We start from the raw sequence: 14,936 nt of genomic DNA, 5'->3' as shown, positions 1-14,936 counted from the left end.
GTTGCGGTGCGCCAAGATCACATCACTACACTCCAGCCTGGGCAACAAGAGTGAAACTCCATCTCAAAAAAAAAAAAAAAAAAAAAAAAAAACAGCAGAACAAAGTGAAAATCAGCAAGTTTTCTTGGACCTATCTTCTAGAACTGAGGTTGAAGGCAAACCATCACCATGGAATGTGGGAAAGTCAGATGTCCAAGAAGACATAATAATCCTTAGCATGTCTGAACTTAACATGAAGATATCAAAATACATGAGTTATGAAACTGATAGAACAGAAAGGAGAAATAGACAAATTCATTACTATTAATATATCGGAGACTTCAACATCCCTCGGTCAGTAATCAATACACCAGGCAGGCAGAAAATCAAGAATATTGATGACCTGAGCAGCACCATAAATCAGCTTGATCTAATTGATATTAATAGAATAATCCACTCAGCAACGACAGAATACACATCCTTCACAAGCTCAAAGGAAACATTCACCAAGATAGATGACATTTTGGATTGTAAAACATGTCTTAAAAAATTTAAAGAATAGTAGTTATACAAAGTATGTTCTCAGATCACAATGGAATTAAACTAGAAATCAGTAGCAGAAAGACAGCTGGAAAATCCCCCAAATATTTGGAAATTTAACAACACACTTCTAAATAACCCACAGTTCCAGGAAGAATTCCCAAGAGAAATTGCACAATGTTTCAAACTAAATAAAATGAAAATCCAGCTTACCAAAATGTGTGGGATGCAGTGAAGGCAGTGCTTAGAGGGAAATTTATAGCATTGAATGACTACATTAGAAAAGAAGAAATAACTAAAATCAATAAAGCTTCCACCTTAGGACACTAAGAAAGGAGAGCAATTTAAGCTTAAAGTAAGCAGAAGAAAAGAAATAATAAAATTTAGAGTAGAAATCAATGAAACTGAAATCAGTAGAGAAAATCAAAACCAAAAACTGGTACTTTGAAAAGATGAATAAAATTGATAAACTTTTAGCCTGGCCGACAAAGAGAAAAATGAGAGTCACCAATATAACAGATGTGGAGATGATTTCATTTGAACATGTGAGGTAGTATATTTGGCCTTCTTGTACCAGACTCCTCTCTACTTAAAGGAGACTAAAAAAGTAAAACTGAGTAAATGATGTTTTGCAACCTTTATTTTTCACGTATTGTCGTGAGACTCATGAAACATAGGATGGATGATGATGGATAGATGGATGATGGATGGACAGCTGGAGGATGATGGATGGATGGAGTATGCTACTGTAAACAGATAAGACAGCAAATAGAGGCTAGTTCCTGGGACTCACTGGCCCATATTTCTAGCTACCCTGGGCCCTTCCAGTCTGATATGAGGGATGATACTAGCAGAATTTCAAGCAGCCTGGCCCTTTAATTAGCAAATATATGGAATTTGCTTGTCTTGCAATGTTAGTAGCGTTCATATATACCATGTCATCAAGCAAAAATATCAAAAGGCAGAAGGAAAGCCACAGTTTTACCTGCTGAACCCCCCAACCCACACTTCTTTCCCCGTACTCCAGAGGTGCCCTCCTGTCTACCTCTGGGATTTCTGGGTAGGAAAGGGGGACCTGCAGCCTAAAAGGAGAATCGACCAAAATGTGTTCATAAGAGGTCTGTCAGTGCACAGTGGATGGACGATAACCAAGGCAAATTGCTGGCTCTTTGGACAGTGTTTCCAGCTGTGGAACAGCTTTTGACATTTTGTGCCATGAGACCCATGGTTAACTTAATGACCGAGCAAGGCAAACTGAGACATTGGCATCAGTAAAGGAGATACTTCGTTAATGGCAGAGTGTTGGTAACTGATCATCCTCTCACCCACTCAGTCTCTGCTGATGTTCCCAGCAGGGCCCTGAGAACAGAAAGAAGAAAATTGGTCCTTTCCCTTGGGGTGTCTGCTGCAGAGGCATTTGTTCGTGTAGTCAATCATCCAGTCAGTCAGCATGGGAGTGCCTGAAATAGCATAGGATGTAAATGGGGTAGCCGGGGTCCTGTCTTTCTGGTGCTTAGAGTCTACTATGTTTAACAGAGGTCAGTGCAGCAGGCATTTTTATGGAGACAAGAAATGCTGGGTTCTTCACACAGGGATCAGAAAATTTCTCATGGAGACTTGAAAAGAATTGCCATGAGTAGATGGAAATTCAGTTGGAAGGTTTAGATTTACAAGGATTAAGGATTCTAAATTCAAACTCTATAAAAATAAGCTGGTTTGTGGCTGTGTGCTTTAAGGTGGGCATTCTTGGTACTTGTTTAACTGGATTTGGGGCTTTTAGTTCAGCAGTCAACATGAAACCACCAGAGTGAAGATTCATTGATTCAGATAGGAGTGTATTTGGGGTATGAGAAGCTTCCATCTTCCTATTTGCCATAATTAAGCATTTGTTTTTCCAGTGTGGTGCTTAAACCTGAAATAAGAAGCATATTGTACTGAAGCTGATGTCCTTGCATCAGTTTGAAAATCCTGCTCTTAGCCAGAAAGCCCTTTATTTACATTTACTTCATTCATCATCCACTCATTCATTCATTCAGCAATGTATTGAGCATCTCCTTTGTCCTAGGTGCCAGGAATCCAAAGATAAATATGACCTGGCCTCTGGCCCTAGGTGTCCAGTAGATAAGATTTATATTTAAATATGCAATTACAATTCAATATGTTTATGCCAAAAAAAATTAAACACAGAGGGAGCCTGGAAGAATTGAGAAAGGCTGATGCCGGAAATGGCATCTGATCTAGCTTTTGAAAAGGAATTGGCCAGGCAGAGAAGTGAGGAAAAGACTTTCCAAGAGGGGGAAACAGTCTGAAAAGGCACAAGGGCCTTTGCTCATGTGAACAGCATCCTCTAATTGGAAAACACTGAATTCAGAGTATAGGATGGATGGGGATGAGGAGAAGAATATGGGCTGGAGAACTCTTGGCCAGTTATGCTGCTAAGATAGATGAGGGCTGGAGAGTTATAACTACCTGAAGAAGGTAATCTCTGTTATGTACTACATGAATGAGTGGTTTTTGCCTTCTAAAATAGAAACTCAAATTCATAGATACCTGGGCAGTAATACACTATAGCTCTGAAATCTACTGCTATTTCTGTGACCATAATTTAACACCCACACACGTGCCACTGTGAGAAAAGACACACTGTGTCTTTTATCAAAAAGTTCTGCCCTCATGATGACCTGGATAAATAGAGAACCAGCATAGTTAAGTGAATGCTAGCAAAATGGCCAAATGTGGTGAGTTACCCTCAAACAACATAAGCATTGGCAGCCAACACTGCACACTGAAAATATGTTGCATAGAACTCTACTCTTGTCATCAGTCAGTTCCGCATTTGACCCATGGAAGATGGCAGTCCCCAAACCCAGGAACCATTTTCCTGAGCATCCGCTGACACAATGTGCCTTTCATCTGTCCCAGGGCCAGAGTGTTGAGTACAAAGGTCAGGGGCCTCAGGGCATGGAAGGATGTTCAGTTTCCTCTGCCTCCACTTTCCCTAGAACTCAGGCTTCCTCCACATGACAAGGTGGCAAGCAGGCATCAGTGCAGCAGAGAATGGAGAGAGGCTGCTTATAGATGTGGTTTTTCACTGCATTAAAACCAGAGGAATAAAAGAGCTTCAGTCATGAGCAACAAAGCCCCTGAGCATTCAATGTCTAAGTGAGTGTTGTGGTGTGTGGAGGCAAGTAGGCCCTGAGGGGGACACAGATCAGTGACAGTCTACTCCTCCACCACCTGGCACCTTCTCCCTCATGGACGGTGTGGACAGGTGGCAGCTTCTGGAGTGTTAGCCTGAGAGGTGCCATTGCTCCCAGCTCTGCAGCCTCGCTGCTCCAAGTGCTGAAGAGCTGACCTTCACCAGTGACTCAACAACAGCAAGCCAGAGACATCAATCAAACCCATTATAAGCGAGAGCACCCTTTAACACAGACATGCAGCTCAGAGAATTAATTCCTCCCACCCCCTCCCAGGCAGCTTTGGTGAAATTAAAGTGGGAATTGACATTCTCACGAATTTCCCATTTCCTTCCTGTGTTTATCAGGAATCTAGGTCATGACAGTTCCGATCATTCACGTCGTGAGTGGTATATGTCATAGAAGGGCAAAGCCCAAAGTTTGCATGCTCCCTCCTTTTCCTTCCTTCTCCATGCCCCTGCAGAAGAGAAGGTATCACAGCAGTAACCACGCTGACACTCCGGTCTCGAGTGACTTCAGCATCCTGTCGGGAGCACATCTGGGCTGCGGTGCTGTTCACACCGGCTCTTGTCAGCCAGGGGTGATCGGCCACGTGATCTCCCTGAGCAGTCAGGCACTTGTCACCCAGGGTCAGCCCAAAGGGGCCTGGATGAACTTTACCTTTTCCTGTTTACCTCCGAGGGCCCCCTCACGCCACTGTAATATCCTGACTGGTTGTTCAGAAGCAAAGTTCACTCCCTCCTTTTTCTCCAGTCTCTCAAGTATGAGTCAGAGAGTTTGCCTAATAAATGACTCCAAGATTCATGAAGAAATTGTCATTTTAATGAACATGCCAAATCTGAGAACGATTTTTATGAATTTTTGAAATTATAGCATAGCATTTTGTTGAAAAAACAGTTGCAAGAAGAGATAATGACCTATGACCTATCACCTTACCATAATTATTTTCATTTCCCGTATTTCTTTCCAGTCTCTGTCCTAGGTAGGAATTATTCATAATTGTGATCAGTGTATACACGGTGTTCATGTCTCATGCTTTTCTCCACTTAACTTTGGCTCCCCATAATTATCTTACTGAATGATTGGCCAAATATATTTCCCTTGGTGGCTAATTTATGGTATCTTTATTACCCAAAAGAGGGAGAGGTTAGTTTCTCATAATGTTCTTTCAGATAATAATATTTGGCTTTTGCTTTCTTTTGAATTTTTCTTTTGAAATTATCTCAGGCATAGCATCTCTGGTTCTTGATATGTATTTTCATACTGATTTTTTTTTAAAAAGAATAATATGAATTTGTAGTACTAATAGTAAGTCTGTGACTCTTTTAATTTATAAATTAAAAGTCCCAAGAGAGATGGTTATGGAAACAGATGCTGTACTTAATGGCAAATTGTTTTTGTTTGCTTGTTTCAGCAAACTTCCTTTTTACATTATTGTCTTTACTGGGTAGGCCTGAGTCAGGGCCTAAAGAAGAAGAATAGAAAATGAGGAGAGCATTTTTGCAGAATAGCTCCCATTCCACGACTCAGCATTCTTTCCTTCCCTTGTTTCTATTTCTGTCAAGGTGAGGAGACCTTTTGAATGTGAGATGCTGGTAGGTCTATCCTCAGAACAAGTCCTGCCCCCTCTCATTGAGGGACAGCTGGAGGTGAACCAGACACAGAGAACTCCATGAGAGCCAGAAATAGTTAGATGATGGACTGTGTCGGGACAGGGATGCAGCCACTTTGGAATAATTCTTTAATCCATCTGAAATTCTGAAATCTGTAGGCACTGACCTCATCTTTTTGCCTTTTATCTTTCTGGGGCATTTTTGCTGTGAGTCACAGGTGAAAGACAAACTGTCTAACAGATATCAAGGTAGAGAATGATGTGAAGAGATCTGGCTCCCTAAGAAAGAATGTTTTGTGGGCAATTACTGAGCAGTGTGGCTCGCAGATCACAGGAGGGGAGAGGGATGGTCATCCCTGGTGCCTAATAGAAGCACAGAGAAGGAAGACATACTAGAACCTCCATGCTAGAACAGTGTAGAGTGTTGGTCTGGATACACTTGGCCCTTCCCCTCCAGACTAGGAGTCCTCAGGATGCTGAGATGAGCTGATGATTCTCATCTTCTGCTGACCACTCAGACCACTAGAATGATCATCCTACCCAGTATTGGTACAGCTTGTACAGTCTGAGAAGTGTGGTTTAATGTACATATTAGACATGACACTGAGTGCCTTGGCCATTGGTCATTCATCTGCAATGAAATGAAAATGTCACTTGGTCCCTGGACCTTTGGGGCCTGGCTGATTGCATGTACTCCCTAAGTGATCACCAATGAGTGAGACCATGCTTCTCTGTTATACCTTGGAGTCTCTGCTGAGTAAAACCTAAGCTTTGTGTAGCCTTTACTGTACAGTAGCTCAGAGGTCAAAGACAGATGTAAAGATAATGGGCTCACCTAGAAGCCTCCTTACAGCTGGCGTAGCGTCCACATTTTAGGGAATTCATACCTCTGTGGGCCTCTCTGTCTGTCTTAGGATGATAGAAGGAAGGGCAGTCCTTAATGCTGTTGATTGGGAGTTTACTGTTTTTTTGTGGCCTCTCTGGAAGGGAGATGCGAAGAAAGGAGAATAACACAGTTTTGGTGGTGGAGGCGGGGGCTGTCACCTTGGACACTCATTGAACCTCTCTAAGCCCCGCCTCATAAAGGGGATGAAAACACTTGCTACATGGGCTGCATGTGAATTACATGAGATGGTACACAGACCGCCCTCAATGGAGAGAGGGCATCATGCCGTGAACCTTGAAGAATGTGGTTCCTCCTTCCATCAGCCTCATTGCAGCTCTGCTTGTCTAGACAAGCTGGCCCTATTCCATGGTCAATGTGCAGCCATTTGCAACGGCAAAATGAAATGTGCCGATTTTCCTTAAGGTGCTGTTTTCTCTCATCTCTTGTAGGAGGTGCTTGAACTCGCTTTCTCCATCTTGTATGACTCAAACTGCCAACTGAACTTCATCGCTCCTGACAAGCATGAGGTAAGGGTCTCGGGGGGATAATTTATGAGAGAACGTAATCTTTTCTCAAGAAAAATATTAGAAAGAAAGAAATTTCGCTTAAGAAAAATAGACCTGCCTAAAAAAATGACGAACCAAGGGGCATCTTGCTGACTTGGAGTAGAATAGAAACCTCTTGACAAACTGCCCATTGCAACAGATTCAACTTCTTAGTAGCCTGGTAAAGAAAAAGGATGTAAAAGGCCTCAAATGCAGCAAAGGCATAGTTGTTAATCCAGAGAAAGAAGCGGCCCTGGTTACAGCTTTGGTTTTCATTGAATTTTTCGTTTTTGGTCTGGATTTTCCCAAGATAAACTGGTCTCTCTTCTTTAAAACATCTGAGGAAGTAGGTTTTCTACCAAATTTCTTTAAGCTATTTTAAGAGGTTTAGGGCTGTCTCTGCTGTTGGGATTTTATTTTCGAGATGCTTTTATTCCTTTCTGACATCTTGTTATATGTATAATTTGTTTCTCTTCTTGCAGCACGCTGTCAGCTATATTTAAAATATTTAGCATAAATCTAGGAAAATGCATTTGTAAGATAAAGTGGCAGTTATGGCTGATTTAACTTTCTTTTATAAACTGGAACCCAACATCATGCTTGAAACTTTTATTTTTAGATGATACCATTCAAATTTTTGTTTTGCATGTGGTTGCATAAACAGCTTTTAGAAAGGAAGAGAACATTTTAATAGAATCTGATGTTTGTTCCCCATTTCCCCTAGGACATTTAGCTCATTTAGAAGTTATTCAGTATCTGGTTTTCACTGGTTTGAAGCTTTTGAATAAAATTGTATATCCCAAAGACAGAGGAAAGATTAGACACAAATCCTGCATTTAGAATGGTGCTTAAATATAATTCTGTGTCACTTGACATTTAGTTTGCTGAAGGGTAAGACTTTGTCTTCATCTTTCTGAAAATAGATACTGTGTCCTACTGTTTCTGTTTTTAAATAAAATTGTGGTTCTACACAGGCCACCATATTCAAGATGTTTAGAGCTGTATACAAAACTACTTAAAATAGTAGAACTTTGGATATTATTTAAATCTATGCAAGGCTGTTTTCCCCAGTGTACATTAATTCCAGATCAAGATAAATGCTCTGGGACTGCCAGGTTTTTATTCATATCTGCCACTTCTTATAGATACAATGAAGAGAAAAATGCCATATGCTTGTGAACACTTTTAATTACTTCAGACCACTTTCCTCTCTATTACCTCATTTTATTTCCATAATTACAACATACAATAGAAAGTTCTATTACAGACATTCTCATTTATCAAATGAGCAGGGAGAGACCTCCCAGAACTGAATACCTCAACAATAGAAAGGTTAATACAGTTGCCCTTGAACAGCATGGGGGTTATGGGCACCGACCCCCCACACAGTTCAAAATCTGCCCATAACTTTTGACTCCCCAAAAACTTAACTGTTGATAGCCTACTGTTGACCAGAAAGAAGACTTCCCCATAGCATAAGCAGTTGATTCACACACATTTTGTATGTTATGTATATTATATACTGTATTCTTATAATAAGGTAAGCTAGGGAAAAGAAAATGTTAAGAAAATCATAAGGAAGAGAAAATATGTTTACTATTCATTAAGTGGAAGAGAATCATCATAAAGGTCTTCATCCTTATTGTCTTCACATTGAGTAGGATGAGGACAGGTTGGTCTTGAGGTCTCAGGGGTGGCAGAGGCTAGAGAGGTGGAAGAGGTGGAAGGGGAAGCAGGAGAGACAGGCACACTTGGTGTAAGTTTTATTGAAAAAAACAAAAATCCGTGTATAAGTGACCCACACAGTTAAAACCCATGTTGTTCAAGGGTCAACTATAAGTATAATGAACCTGGGTTACTCTCTGCCAGGCACCATTAATGCTTTATATGTATATTTCACCCCAGTTAACCCTCATATAACTCTGAAAGAATCCCCATTTAATAAAAGAGGGAAATGAGGCAAGAGAGCTTAAGAAACGTGTTCAGGGTCACACAAGTAGTAAGAGACGGAGCTGGGATTTAAACACTGGCAGCCTTACTCCAGAAGCCCCTCACTTAACCCCTACACTGTGGAGCTAGGAAAAGAAGGAGCAGGCACTGAGCTCGCACATTCCTGGCAGGCCCATCACTCCGCTTCTGCAATCACCAACTCATGGCCAATCTGGTTCATCTGTGCTCCCATCTACTCTTCCACCATCACCCAGCTGCCACCCCTGATTATTTTGAAGCAAATCTGGATATCACTTTATGTATAAATATTCCTGTATGCATCCCCCAATAATAAAGACTCAATTTAAAAACTGTAACTGCAATACCCTGATCACAAATAAATTAAGAATGTGGTATTTATTTATTAAACCATGTGCAGTCAATTTTTAGATTTCTCTAATTGTCTCATTTGTGTGTTTTTTTTCTTTCATACTTTGTTCAAGTCAGAATGCAAATAAGATCCATGCATTGCAGTTGGTTGACATGTTTCTTGGGTTTCTCTCAATCTACAGATTTCTCTTTCTCTGTCTCTCACAATCATGAGCATGTGCCTTTTTTCCTTGAAATTTATTTATTGGGAAAAACAGGTCATTAAACCTGTAATGTTAATAGTCTAGACTGTGCTGATTATAACTTTATGTATTAGCTTACTGTTGCTATTGTAACAAACTGCCACAAATTTAGTGTTAAAGAACACAAATTTATTATCTTCCAATTCTGGACTTCAGAAGTCAAATGTCAGTATCCTGGGCTAAAATCAAGGTGTCAGCAGGGCTGTGTTCCTTTCTGGAGGCTCTAGGGAAGAATTTTCCCTTGTCTTTTTCACTCAAGAGTCCACCTGCACTCTTTGGCCTCCATCCATTGCAATGGCCGGTTGAACCTTTTCATCACATCACTTCAGCCTCCTCTTCCATCGTCAGATCTCCCTCTACCTGTCACTTCTCTGACTCTGACTCTTCTTCTGTTTCCTTCTCTCACTTTTAAGGACCTCTGGGATTACATTGGGCCTGCTTGGATAATCCAAGATCATCTCTCTATTTTAAGATCAGTGGATAGCAACCTTAAGTCCCTTTTCCACAGAACCTGACATATTCTCAGGATCCAGGGAGTAGGATGTGGGTATCTTTGGAAGGCGGGTATTATTGTTCTCACCACAACCTGCAATGTAATTCATATATTCATCTGTCCCCTGTATGTCCTATGAATTGTAGTTAAAGGATTAATCAAATCAGGCTCCCTTTCTAAGCAGCAGCGGTGGTGTTTGTACTTTCATGGTGACTTCTGGCTCCCCTTTCTTGGATATTAGTAGGCACTGATGATTGTTGTCTGGATCCTTGGAACCATTAGAGGTTGCAAAAGGCTGATATCCTAATTTTATAATTCCTTCTTTATTTATTAAAGGGATAGAGAGAAACTGGCCTCATCAACTATTTGGTTATCCTAAAGTTGTACAATTTACATATGGTAAGCAGGATAAATACTTGATTCTCTTTACCAGTTTTCAAAATAGTATCTTTCAAAGAAGAACAAGGAGGCATTTGGGGGCAGGGGTTGAGTAGGAAATCATGCATTTAAACACAATTATGTCTCAATATGTTGCAGTTACTGTCATTATTAGTTTATAAGTTATCTGGTCTGGAATAAATAGGAACACCATTGGGTTGGCCTCTGAGTCATATTGGGAGGACCCCTTATGTCTTTGACAACTTTCTGGCATTCTGGTATGATGGGGTGCTCCAGGTTTATCTTTGTTTCCTGCCTTTTCTCTGTGGAGCCTTTATTACTTGTAGTGGGAAATGATATTTAGTGACCAGAATCTAAGCATGAGGTGTGTTTATCGTCATTGCACACCATGGTGCAATGGTTCTTGGTTGGTCATTATTTTATTTTTTAGCCCTTTTGGGGGACAGAGCTAGGAGGGTTTTTTTTTTTTTTTAAGATAAACTACATAATGAATTGATACTAATAGTTCCAACTCAAATTCAGTATCAGTACTACAGGGTTTTTATTTATTGGTCGATGTACTTTCAAATAAAATTTTCTGTGCCTGTTGTTTCTAAAAAGAAACACTGCAGAAATGGATGGTTAGGCATGTTCAGAATCAGATCATGAGGACACGCATTCTTCCAGAAACCCCTTAACACGAAATGGATGTTTCGATGGGTTAAATGCTTTGGCTGAGATCACCTGACCACGGTAGAACGAAAGCCCTCCAAATCAACGCTGCCCTCCTCAAACACGGATCTCAGAATACACCCATTGTGCACCTCCTCAGCTTAAAAAGTAGGACCACCCATGTGCATTCATGGAAGATTTCTATCACATTATGGTGACTGGAGATTTATATAGTGTTTTTCTGTATACTTTGGGTACTTTTATGTGGAGATCTGCTACCATGGAATACAGTCCAGATAACCACAGTGCCAAAGTAGGTTAAGGAGGGTCTGGACTTGCCACTTGACCTAGTGAGGTAGAAAAGTTGGGAATCTGAAGTGCATGGTAGAAGGAAGATCACTTGAAAAAAATAGGAGAACAATTGCTGTTATAGAATCCTATACAGGACTGTTAGAAACCTAACTCCAGTGTGTGAGTGGAGCCCAGCATCCAGAACGCCAAGCAGCTTTCTGAGATGCAACAAGGGTGCCTCTTTCACCAGGTGTCGTGGTTCTCTGTCCAGGTCAGTACAGAACTCCGGCCTCTGGGAGGGAAGCTAACAAGAGAAAAGCAGGTCCTCAGACAAGGCACAGTTCCTCCTTCTCCCTCATAGAGATCATAGTCTCCTGGAGAGACAAAAGGCTATGAGAGGAGAAGAATCAAACTCCTAGTTGGGAACTCTGAAGGTCTTTCCAAAACAGATAATGTCCCCAGGGATCAGGCCCCAGAGACCTGGTGAAAAGAAACCTCAGGAACTGGAGACAAAGGCTAAAGAGGTCCCCAGACAGGCAGCCAACCCTCCTCCCATTAAGATTGCCCAATAATTTTAACCATTTTGGCTACCAGACACTGGGCAGCAGAAGGCTATTTCCTAGCCCTTTAGCTGAGAAACACCAAGGTGGGACAACTGTTGGCCATTGGCTCCAGGGTGGCACAGGGCTGTCATTATGAATGCTAGGAGTCAGACAAGACAGGCTGAGATGAGCTACTAGACTAGGAGCCATGACTGGAGTCAGAAAGAAGCCAGCTTCACCTGATGTTGAGGCCAGGACTGTTTGGTAGATTCCACCAATACCTAAAAGTCATAGACAACCACATAGGTGTTACATTGCAAGTCATGGAGAACTCCAATCCTCAGCTGTTACGGAGAGCCATTCTTTGCAGAGAAGAGCACAGGCACTGGACTCAGATTGCCTGGGTTCAAATCCCACCCAGTCTATGTAATACTGAGTCACTTAACTTCTCCGTACCTCAGTTCCTTCACCTATAAAACAGAGATGATAACAGAAGTATCGACTTTATATTGAGATGTTGTGAATATGAAATGACGAAGTAGGCAGAGCACTTAGCGCAGAGCCTACTGAGTGATGAGTATTCACTGTTAGCTATTTTTACTATTAATACTTCTGTAATTGCCACGAGTAATGATCACTGTTGCCTCCCTTCCTGCCAGTACTGTATCTGGACGGATGGACTGAATGCGCTACTCGGGAAGGACATGATGAGCGACCTGACGCGGAATGACCTGGACACCCTGCTCAGCATGGAAATCAAGCTCCGCCTACTGGACCTGGAAAACATCCAGATCCCTGATGCGCCTCCGCCAATTCCCAAGGAGCCCAGCAACTATGACTTCGTCTATGACTGTAACTGAAGTGGCCGGGCCCAAACACGCCCCTTCCAAAACTGGAACACCTAGCTAACAGGAGAGAGGAATGAAAACACGCCCACGCCTTGGAACCCTCCTTTGGTAAAGGGAAGCTGTGGGTCCACACTCCCTTCAGCATCACCTCTAACCCCGGCAACTTTCAGCCCCTAGCTGGCATTTTGCTCACCACCCTGATTCTGTTCCTCGGCTCCACTGCTTCAGGTCACTTCCCATGGCTGCAGTCCACCGGTGGGACAAGAGCAAAGCCCACTGCCAGTAAGAAGGCCAAAGGGCCCTTCCATCCTAGCCCCCCGCAGGCATGCCCTTCCTTCCCCATGGCAGGAAAGCCAGCAGCCCCAAACTGCCCCAAAACTTGCCCACCAGACCAAGGGGAGTGCCCCAAGGCCCCTGTCTGGAGGAAATGGCCCAGCTATTTGATAAGAAGACCAAACCCCACATCCTCCTTTCCCCTCTCTCTAGAATCATCTCATACCACCAGTTCCACTTGAATTGAGATCTGCGCTCAAATCTCCTCCCACCTCCCTCCCTGCTTTTGCCTTGCTCTGTTCCTCTTTGGTCCCAAGAGCAGCAGCCGCAGCCTCCTCATGATCCTCCCTAGCATCAGTTTCCCAAACAGTCCACAGGTCCCACGCCCACTTTGCGTCTGCACTGTGATCGTGACAAATCTTCCCTCCTCACCAGCTAGTCTGGGGTTTCCTCTCCCTGCCCCAGGCCAGAACTGCCTTCTTCATTTCCACCCACACTCCCAGCCTTTTAGCTGAAAGCACAAATGGTGAAATCAGTAGTCTCGCTCCATCTCTAATAGACTAAACCTAAATGCCTCTAGGACGGGCTGTTGCTATCCAAGGGTTTGGTGTTACCTTCTCCTGGGAGGTCCTGCTGCAACATGAGTTCCACAGGATGGTCAAACTGTCAGACATCCAAGTTTACATCATTGTAATTATTACTGGTATTTACAATTTGCAAGAGTTTTGGGTTAGTGTTTTTTTTTTTGTTTTTGTTTTTGTTTTTGTTTTTGTTTTTTTTTTTTGCTTTGTTTTTGTACAAAAGAGTCTAACATTTTTTGCCAAACAGATATATATTTAATGAAAAGAAGAGATACATAAATGTGTGAATTTCCAGTTTTTTTTTAATTATTTTAATCCCAAACATCTTCCTGAAAATAACATTCCCTTAAACATGCTGTGGAATAAAATGGATTGTGATGATTTGGGGAGCTGGTGTTTTGATTTAGTAACTTAGGTTCTTGCTACTAAGTCATCAGCATCACCTAGGAGCTTGTTGGAGATGCCAGCTCTTCAGCTCCGCCCCAGACCCGATGAATTGGGTGATGTGTATGTACATTGGTTTGAAAAACACTGCTGTGGGAAACCCTCCACCTTTGCTAGGTCACCATAGGCTCAGAGCATCAGTGGAGAATGTTACTTCTAAGAAGACCATCTCTACTCACTGAGAAAATCAGACCCACTGTATGAAAATATCTATCCCTTTTACATTGTTGTCTCTTGACCATGACTTTCTCTTCTTTTTCTTTCTTACCATGATATAATTTATAGAGTGGGTCAAATTAAACACATCACAACTTTGAGGAAGCACATTTAGCAGTGAAAAGAATGCAAACCCACAGACCTGAAGTAAATTAAGCCAGGACTAAATAAATCTAACTGTGGATTAATTATGAGTCAGAGCCCAGCAAAGGATGTTTCTTAGGTCATTTCCACTGGAGGCATTATCAGGATTGTAAACTTCCAGCCCTGGGAGGGATGTCAGAAGGGTCCAAGGTGCAGTATTAAGCGTGGTGCAGCACAAGCCACTCTGGCCTCACAGCACAAGCTGTGGAAGCATCCAGGTCATTGCTCTTTACCGTCATCAGGATGTGCAATTACAGATTGACCTGGGTTGAGATGATACGGTCCAGAGCACTGCATGCATTGCAGGAAAAAAAGTCCTTTGGAATCCAAAGCCATTCACAGGGGTTCCTTCTTCCCATCAGAGCACTCACACCTGAGTGTTGAGCTGTTAATTTGTTGATCATTAAGTTTCGATGTTATTAACATGTACTTGCTGTCAAGAGCATTTATTAATCTACCCATCATCATGATAAAACAGTAACTGTTAGGTCAAAGAAAGCAAACAAAGTCATATTATTTTTTACTTATGGGTTACAAAATCCAATCCATGAAAAAGGGAATTTTCTGGACCAGGATCTCTGAGGTCTCGCGACTCTGGGTTTAAGAAATGTATCTGTCCTGTGACCTTGGCTGGGAAGATCCAGCCCCTCTCTCTTCTGGCACTCCAGCTTTGGTGCATTTAATAGAAAGAAACCTTTTCAGGACCATAAAAGGCAGCATTCTCCAGCTCCTCC

At 42.1% G+C, this 14,936-nt stretch overlaps 1 protein-coding gene across 3 annotated transcripts in view; it reads left to right on the top strand.

Annotated features, from left to right (window-relative positions):
* ELMO1 (engulfment and cell motility 1) overlaps positions 1-13,784 on the top strand; it is a 578,893-nt gene extending 565,109 nt beyond the window's left edge. For all 3 annotated transcript variants that reach the window (XM_030931898.1, XM_010356685.2, XM_030931899.1), the window contains exons 21-22: positions 6,664-6,741; positions 12,356-13,784. In XM_030931898.1, the coding sequence (XP_030787758.1) occupies positions 6,664-6,741; positions 12,356-12,556 (279 nt within the window). In that variant the 3' untranslated portion in view covers positions 12,557-13,784. The remainder of the gene's footprint in view (positions 1-6,663; positions 6,742-12,355) is intronic.
* The last annotated feature ends 1,152 nt before the right edge of the window (positions 13,785-14,936 follow it).

Source organism: Rhinopithecus roxellana, chromosome 6 (assembly GCF_007565055.1).
Source record: "Rhinopithecus roxellana isolate Shanxi Qingling chromosome 6, ASM756505v1, whole genome shotgun sequence".
In the NCBI taxonomy this organism is placed as follows: Eukaryota; Metazoa; Chordata; class Mammalia; order Primates; family Cercopithecidae; genus Rhinopithecus; species Rhinopithecus roxellana.
The sequence above is the reverse complement of the archived record's forward strand: the minus strand, read 5'-3'. Positions and strand labels throughout refer to the sequence as shown.